The following is an 8,533-nucleotide window of genomic DNA, read 5'->3' as shown; positions in this document are numbered from 1 at the left end:
CTGCGGACCAATCAGGAAATTCGCAATCATTAGGCCCAATCTGATTGGGCGTTATTTGGAGGGACCTGGATTCTAAACTTAGATAATGACGTAAAGCAAGAGATCTCTTGCGTAAACTGATTGGCCCAGGCCAAATAAGAGAGATCGATACTCGTTCAGGGTTATCAGCTTCTGACGAGAATGATCATCCCTCTGATCGTCAGTACCTTGAGCAACTGCATGAAAAACAAAATCAAAGCTTGACCGGAACAACTGCGATGATGATTCTCGCATACAGTCTTATGCCTTGTTGTAATTTTTCATCCTTTGATTAACAGGAGAGGGAGAGGCATACTGTTTCATATCCAAACCCAAAGCTGTTCTTTATTTCTTTGTTGCCCCAATTGCATTGATAATGCTCTTTAATGCATTTGCATTGGTGCATACCGTGTTGCACATTGTAAAGACAAGGAAGGTAAGACTAAGCTATTACATACGAATTTATCAGATTTTTGTATAACATTGGGATCTATGTACTGGCTTAATGGTTACTCTGAGGGCTTCAATTCAGGATGGCACACTCGCCAAATGAGTGAACATCGATGCTCGCCTCGACTACTAAGGGATGATCGCTGCCTAACCACACATCAGCAGGTCTTAAGCTACAAGGCTGTAACCGACAGACGGACAGCTGAGTGCCTCATTGACAACTATAAGACGGGAATGCTTAGCCACATGGCAATAATTACCAATAAATTAACTGTCTGACTGCTGAAAGGCCAATTGGTTTTCGGAATGCAGCTCATCACTGAATAACAAATTAACTGCAATCCATGTTATACTAACCGGAAGCCTGTGTTTCTGACTGCAAAAGAATAAGGGCTAGCTATAATAGTTGCAAAAATAAGAGGATTACTGAAACATTCACAAATTCTATTTTTAGAAAAACACAATTTTGCATGCACAAGGAATTCGCGTAATGTAACGGTTAAATCCCTTCCTTGTTTCGTAACCAACATCAAAATGGCTAAAATTACTGCGTTGTTGATGACCAACTCGTCTTATTTCCAGAGAACACCGAAAGTGACCAATCAGAGGAATAGCACCGAAGCAGCCTTGATTTTCGTCAAAATGGCGTCAGTCACGGGAGTAACATGGATTCTTGGAATCGCTGCCAACGTTCAAGCCCTGTCATTTCTGTGGTACCCGTATGTTGTTTTGAACAGTCTTCAAGGTATTGTGCTCTTCTTTTCTTTGATTTCCTTCGTTGTTTGTACCTTTTTTGCTTATCCTGACATGTCACAGTTATAACATCAGCCTACAATAGGTTTCTGAGTGAGGACGCATGAAGCACTTACAATGGCTCTTGCTAAAGAGAAATCTTTGTTTATATTTTTCCCTAATTAGCATCGTTTTCTAATCTAAAACTAGTACTGAAAATTAAAAGTTCATTGCATGATGAGCTATCTCCGAAACTTTAAGCGCAATTTACCGGATAATTTCTGGTTAATTCCGCCTCGAATGTCCGAGAATTTACAAAGAATGTATGGGGTTATCACGGAGTTTAAGCATGCGACGTTTTTGAGCCACTATCAGCAATCAGAAATGATCTTTTCGCACGCCAGGACAGTAGTGTCTCCCAGATTTTCAACCTAATCATCTCTAATGGAGGAAAGAGTGTTAGTTAAAAGGGAAACAGCTCACTTCCGGTTGCCGTCCGAGGCTCAAAAACGTTGCATGCTTAATCTCCTTATTAGCATACAATAACTCGCACGTTATCAAAGCCAAAAGGCTTAAAATTGGAAATTTATCAAAGTTTAACACGTTCTTTTACCTTTTGAAGTCAACTTATGAATAGCATGATGCCTTCTGTTAGCAAACTGGTAAGTAAATGAGACCAAATGCAAATAATTACTTCAGCAAAGATTCGCCTATTGATTCAGGAAACAATGCGGCACAAAAGTACAGAGCAGAAACAATGAGGCCTAACCCTAAAACGCATTAGAGCCGTGTCCCACGCTGCTCCAATGAAATTAGAGGGGCATCAATAATTTCTGAAACTGGCTTTTCCTATTAAGTGGGGTGATCATGAGGGCTGAAGCATGTAAGATGAGACGCTCATTGATTGTTAAGCCGAATGGAGAAAACAAGGCTGTGAGGAGATTTAGGGTCGGATACAATTGAGCATACACTCCCTCTTATTCCCGTGCACCCCCTAAATGAAGGTCGTTCCGTGACTTCTGTCTGGGAAGAGAAAACGAAGCGATTCTGAAAAGTCTGGAATTAATTTTCCCGCGTTATCAAGAGGGATGAGGGCTGAGCATGAAAGATGTGGAGCTCGTTGATTGTTAAGCCGAAGGGAGACAGCATGCGAGGCTACGAGGAGCCCTCTGATTTCCTCCACCTAAAGAACCGTCGTTCCCTAACGGTAGTATAAAAAGAAAAGACAAAGCAATTTTGAAAAGTCGATAATTTTCTTCCTTTCGTTTAAACCGCGCACGCTCAGATTTTCTAATCTAACTATATTTGAGGATCTTTCAGCTTGCAAGATTATCTTTTTTAACATAATCGAACCAAGTGAACTTTCATCATTTGTTGACTGTCCAAGACTCCGTTTTATATGCTTCTAATTAAATAAGATTTATTTTTTTATAATCACCAGTCCGGTAATGTACTTGCTGTTTATTATATAAACACCAATGAAATACCAAGAGAGCTTTCGCGTGAAAACATGATATCTTCATCTTCATAAAAGATCGCTGTTGCTATGGTTACATACAAAAATCGCGCCTTTCGATGCCTTTCATGAAATGATTTAGGATTTCATTGGTGTTTATATAATAATTAGAATATTACATGGCCGCTTGGAGATGAGAAATGTCTCTTCCCGTGTTGAAAACTATCTTACTCGTACGCTGCGCTCACTCGTAAAATATATTTCAACACTCCAAGAAAAAATTTGTATCTCCGCTCGGCCATGTAATATCCTTTATTTGTTACATCATGTTATCAACAACCAGTGCTTAAATCGCGAAGCGTGGCACAGATTGGTTCTCCTTCTAAGATTTCGAGCAATAAATAATCTACTTTCGCTTGCCAGACCAATCGCAGCTTCAGTAAAATATCAAGGTTGCTACATACCGTTCCAAAGTTTTAAGCGGTGGGCTCAGGCCAACTGCCTTGTCTGAGGTTTAGGACTGGCTATCCCGCTTTCTGGTAGACAGTCGGCTCAAATGACATTACACTTAAGGTGCGCATGCAGAATTCTACCGTTAAATTTAAGAGTCTAAGGTTTTCAACATCTAATGATAAAAAAGAGCGAAAGAAACTTTACTCAACGTTTCAATGAATCCATCTCATCATTTTCAAGTGAGAAGACCACAACATTTGATAACTTAATATATACCCTACGAGGTGATAAGACGTAAAAGTGTGTATGTAAGTAGTAACAAATTTAGATAAAAAGTTTTGCGCGTATGGAGTCTGACTGTGTGTTCAAGCATGGCCTCTTCTTCTTTATGAATAACATTTCATAAATCAGACAGTCCAGTTTTCCGTTGCACTTCTTTAAAACGGAAAAATTGTTGGAAAGGTCGCCGATGGTTTCAAGAGCGTGGTCGTTCTTTAAGTGCTTGCCGATCGCTGAATAACGGTGCTCGTCAATACGTTGGTGTAACTGTCGGCTAGTGTAGCCGACATACTCTGCATCACACAGATCACATTTAAAATTATACACAACGCATTGTTGGCTAATTATAGGTGGTTTCGGCTCACACATCTTGAGGTCTTCACATTCAGATTTCAAAGACTCCCATGTGGACGACAGGTGGAACGCACGATTTAACATGGTCTTGAGTAGCGATTTCTTGTACCTTTTATCGACATGGCTTTGGTGGTGAAGCAGTAGGCCAGTGTTAGTTGGTTTACGATAAACACTAGTTTCCAGTTTGCAGCCCTTTTTGAGGACTTCCATACCGATAAATGGTAACCTGTTATCAGACGCTAGTTCCATGGTGAAATTTATGGATGGATGACAACTATTAAGCGTTGATAAGAAATCCTCTGCTGCTGGTACATTTTTCATCGTAGCAAACGTGTCGTCCACGTACCTTCTGTAAAATTCAGGGAGCTTGTTGTCTTGATCTAGTTTCTCCTCGATAGAACAGAGAAATGCGTTTGCCATGAGTGGACCCAAAGGGGAGCCCATTGCCACGTCGTCGATCTGTTCATAAAGTTTACCATCAAACTGGAATAGTTGATTCATAGTTGCAACTTCTAGAAGTTGAACCAGGTCAGGCTTTGTAATGTTAAGATTGTGTGTAACATTAAACCAGTTGTCAACAAACGCCTTCTCAGCGATGATTTCGATAGTTTCTTGAAGCGGTACATTAGTGAACAGGGACGTGACGTCAAAGGATACCAGAATGTCATCTCCGTCGATAACTAGGTTTTGAATCTCTTCAGCAAAAAAAGGATCCGATATTGTATAGCGATTGACTGACAGGGGCTTCAGCTTCTCATCGAGCCACTTGGCGAGGGCATAGTTGTAGGTACCAGTGGCACATAGGATAGGTCTCATTGATAGTTTCTCTTTGTGTGTCTTTGGGAGTCCATAAAGATGGGCAAGGCGTGAGCCTGCCTGGCAAACACAATCGAGAGTCTGCTTTGGCAAAATCTTCCGTAGTACAGATTCGAGGTGTTTCTCCTTCTGCAATAGGGGGTGGTAATGCTTTACTGGTCGGCCTCTCGTTCTTGGTCTCTCTAAGCTGACAGGGGTGAACTTCGATGTATCATTGACAGATGCTTGACTCAGCAGGTTAACATAATCAGATTTATTCATGATGACTACACCAGTTCCTTTATCTGGCTTCGTGACGACGATGTTGTCAAGTCGTTTCAATTGCTGTATAGCCCTTTGAAGTGGTTTTGGCGGCTTTGGTGATTTGCATTCGATGTAATTAAGTGCGATAGATCGAAGGGTCGCAGCGGTTAACTCTTTCTTGTCATCGGCAAGAGTACGCTCCACTTTCCAATAGAATTTCTGTCTGATTTATGAAATGTTATTCATAAAGAAGAGGAGGCCATGCTTGAACACACAATCAGACTCCATACGCGCAAAACTATTTATCTAAATTTGTCACTATTTACATGCACTTTTACGTTTTATCACCTCGCACGGTATATATTAAGTTATCACATCTTATTTTTTCTTTCCACTTGAAAATGCTGACATGGAGCCATCGAAACGTTGTGTAAGGTTTTCAAGTAGTAAAAATTCAAGTTTAACAGCTCTTGGCATTTCGTTCGTCCACTGTATTTAGTGGTTTTATTTGTTCGTTGTTCACAGGTCTGTTTATCTTCCTATCGTTTGCTGCCAGTAGGAGGTCCCTGGAGCTATATAGAGCCAAAATAGCCATTTTAAGGAATCGGTGCTCCCCGAATGCAGCGAAGAATACAGTGAGGACAAAGGGCAAGATCGTGGACACTCGGTCCGGAAAAACCTGGAGTCCTGACGTTCAAGACTGCGCAGAGGCTCCTCTGTAAAAGCGAGACTTAAATACATTTGCCATGCCATATCATACATCAATCTTTATTTAACAAAGAAAAACACAGTGATGGTACAGTTCAGTTTTCTAATATACTCCTTTAACAAGAACGAGAAATTGATTAAATCTGTTAAATTGCATTCAAAGGAAATTAAGGAGTGTCTTTAACCCTAATAGTGTGTTTTCACTCACGTGTTTTTCCACCGAAACAAAAGAAAAGGTTTGCATGATAATGGAGCTCAATTCCCGGAGGATTAGTTGGGGACACCAACATGGCCGCCCTGACGTCACGTGAAAACACAATGACAACTATAAATCAATTTCTATCCTGCCAGTAATAGGAACGAGGGAGTTTAAAGAAACCACAACGGTTACGGCAACGCCATAAGAAAGGAAAAATATTCGTGCAGCGCCTGCACAACTTAATAATTTAGCATCTAAGTTTGCGGTAGTCTTCATAACAAAGTGAAATCGTACAAATTTGAGGTTTTATAGGGAACCCCCACTCTTACTACAGAATAATTATAAGCTTAAACAGAACGAAATTATGTTAACGAATAAATTGGGTCGAAAGTTGTTTTTAAAACATTGTTTATATAGAGAAAAGTGAATTTTAAAATCGCTTATTTTCACTTTCAAATTTCGTGGGCGCAGCCATCTTGAATGATTGTGACGTGTTACGGTTGCCCTATTGATCTGACACAAAGAGATTTTGTCTAATAATAATAGGGCAAGCATAACAAGTCACAATTATTCAAGATGGCAGCGCTCCCGAAATTTGGAAACAAAAAGAGTCGATTCTACTACTTATTTCTTTCGGATACAAACACTTTCTTTGAAAATACTTTAGACTGACTTGACTGTAACAGTTTTTTCCTGTGATTTCTTTCTCACCAATAAGTTTACTTCCAGGTCTATAATCCTTTTACTTGAAATTACTTTTCAGGATAAGACTAAATAATTATGACCTCGAAACATTGATTAAAATATAGCAAACATCCTGCTGACATCTTTGTAAATGTTATAACTTTTGCGGGGCTCGAGAATTTTCTGCCAGAAAAAAAAAAGTTAGTTTAAGGAACAATATCATCGAAAAAAAGCATGATTTCCAACTATCCCCGCACTGGTCTTTCTTAACCAACGTAAAACTGAAAAGGTTTGCGTTTTATTAGAATAACTACGTAAAGCCTAAGGACAAACCCTTATGTTATCAGTTTTCAAATTATCGGTTTTTGACAGTTTAGGAAAAAATCAGCTTTGGAAAATGTAAAAAAAAAAAAAGAAAAGAGGACGCAGCTCTGGTCTGTGCGGAAATCAAAGGAAATAGCATTAGCGGAGCTGGAGTTAGAATTGCAATACAATGTCTGTGTCCACTGGCCATGGTTTCGTATTAAAAACCTCCGATGTTCTATAGCAATACTGAAAATTATAGTTTTATCAGGAATTGTGTTCTTCCTTAATTTCATCAATTTTTATTCTTAAAGAACTGCTGCAACGGTCACTTCTAGATCTTAAATTTCTGCAACTACTGCAACTGCCAACGCTAATTCTTAAATTGAGTGTCTGTGCTCATGCGTGCAGAAAATGAATGTCGAGTCTCCTTCGTTCATCTCGCTGAAAGCCATTCAGAAAGAAAAAGATTTGGAACACTAAAGAAGAGGATATGTACTGAGAAAGAAAAATCGAGATCTATTAAAGTAACGGAAGGATTGCACTGGATTATAGTGCATGGTATGTGAGTAGACGTGTTAGGAAAATAGGAAAACATAAAAAAAAAATGTTTTGCGCTTTTTCAGCATACTACATCGACTCTTCTCTGACCTTGCAGGGAGCCATGGCAAAGTCCAAACAAAATCCATGACAAAAAAAGGAAAAGCATACTCGTCAATCCGTGTTGCCATCCTTCACAGCAGAAGCTCATGAACCTTAAGCGTTTAACTCTGGTTCAGAGCTGGAGTTTTTTTAATTTAAAAATTCCCTCCTTTAAATTTAACGTAGCTCGCGCATTTTCCCGCGCGTGCAGCTTAGACGTTATTTTTGTCCATATTGGGGCATAAAATTAGTGTCCTTAAATTCCCAGCTTTGTTCCAAGGAAAAGAGATGCAAGTTATAGGCTTCATGTGCTTCTGATCACAATTATTCCGTCGGCGGAAACATACATCTTATTCCAAAATGGCCGTCATCTTATTATTCTTTTGTTTCCTTGCAAATTGGCCATTTTGGCCTCGCTTTTAAACGTAAAATTTAAAAGAAAAGGGCAATTTGCAATCTAGCAAAAGAACACTAAAATGATGGCCATTTTGGAATAAGGTGTATAGACCCTTGTGACTGCCCATCACTTTTTTTTAAATTTGGACTCATTGCATATCTTTAAATATTTTATTTTAATTAGTAAATATTTAAAGAGAAGTATATTGATCTCTCCTCGTCTAAAGAGAACGACCTTACATTGAAAACAAAAACAAAATCCTTTTGCTTCGGTAGTTTTATTTTATATCTTGAGTTCTCACTTCTTAATTTATAAGTTCACGGTTAATATGCTACAGATAATGACTATGTATTCTGAAACAAAAACGGATTCAACAGTGGGCACGAAAGTATACTGAAGAAAGTAAAGCTCATCACTGACAACCTTAAGCACTATGCAAGACATCATAAATCAATTGACACTGTTTGTCTCCAACAGTTGAGGGCTCACTTTGTAATTGATAACAAGAAGACACTACAAAGGATTTCCTAATGTTACACCAAATACCTAAAGAACTCTGCAAAAATAAAAGGAGCAGAGGCAAGTCATTAGGGAGCTTTAGCAACGACAACGTGGCTGCCACGATTTTTGCTCCTCGCAATTTTTGTCTCATTTTGCACCTCTCCTTATGTTTTTCAAGTTCATTTTACAATTCAGAGACTTCCAATGGCATCATCCTTCGATCAATTTCTTTTGGAAAGTCGAAGCATCATTTTATTTTTTGCAAGGATCGCCCGAGCTACAGCGCTAATCATCCGAT

General features: G+C 39.1%; 3 protein-coding genes across 4 annotated transcripts in view; 2 read left to right on the top strand and 1 right to left on the bottom strand.

The window, feature by feature from the left end:
• Positions 1-7,003, top strand: part of LOC138051354 (uncharacterized) — a 76,746-nt gene extending 69,743 nt beyond the window's left edge. Inside the window, exons 8-10 of one of the 2 annotated variants that reach the window (XM_068897550.1) lie at positions 318-454; positions 1,051-1,213; positions 5,327-7,003. In XM_068897550.1, the coding sequence (XP_068753651.1) occupies positions 318-454; positions 1,051-1,213; positions 5,327-5,523 (497 nt within the window). In that variant the 3' untranslated portion in view covers positions 5,524-7,003. The remainder of the gene's footprint in view (positions 1-317; positions 455-1,050; positions 1,214-5,326) is intronic. The other variant, XM_068897551.1, reaches the window with a different exon arrangement.
• The window catches only part of LOC138051352 (uncharacterized), a 543,513-nt gene that overhangs the window by 271,938 nt on the left and 263,042 nt on the right, over positions 1-8,533 (top strand). The window lies entirely within an intron of this gene.
• On the bottom strand, positions 3,434-4,558 carry LOC138050835 (uncharacterized). The gene has a single exon (XM_068897110.1). The coding sequence runs from the start codon at positions 4,556-4,558 to the stop codon at positions 3,434-3,436; it is 1,125 nt and encodes a 374-aa protein (XP_068753211.1).

This window comes from Montipora capricornis, chromosome 6 (assembly GCF_036669925.1).
Source record: "Montipora capricornis isolate CH-2021 chromosome 6, ASM3666992v2, whole genome shotgun sequence".
Lineage (NCBI taxonomy): Eukaryota > Metazoa > Cnidaria > Anthozoa > Scleractinia > Acroporidae > Montipora > Montipora capricornis.
Note: the sequence above shows the minus strand (reverse complement) of the source record. Positions and strands in the feature narration are given on the sequence as shown.

Coding starts and splice junctions, on each gene's coding strand:
- LOC138050835 (XM_068897110.1), bottom strand. CDS start 4,558: ATGAGACCTATCCTATGTGCCACTGGTACCTACAACTATGCCCTCGCC.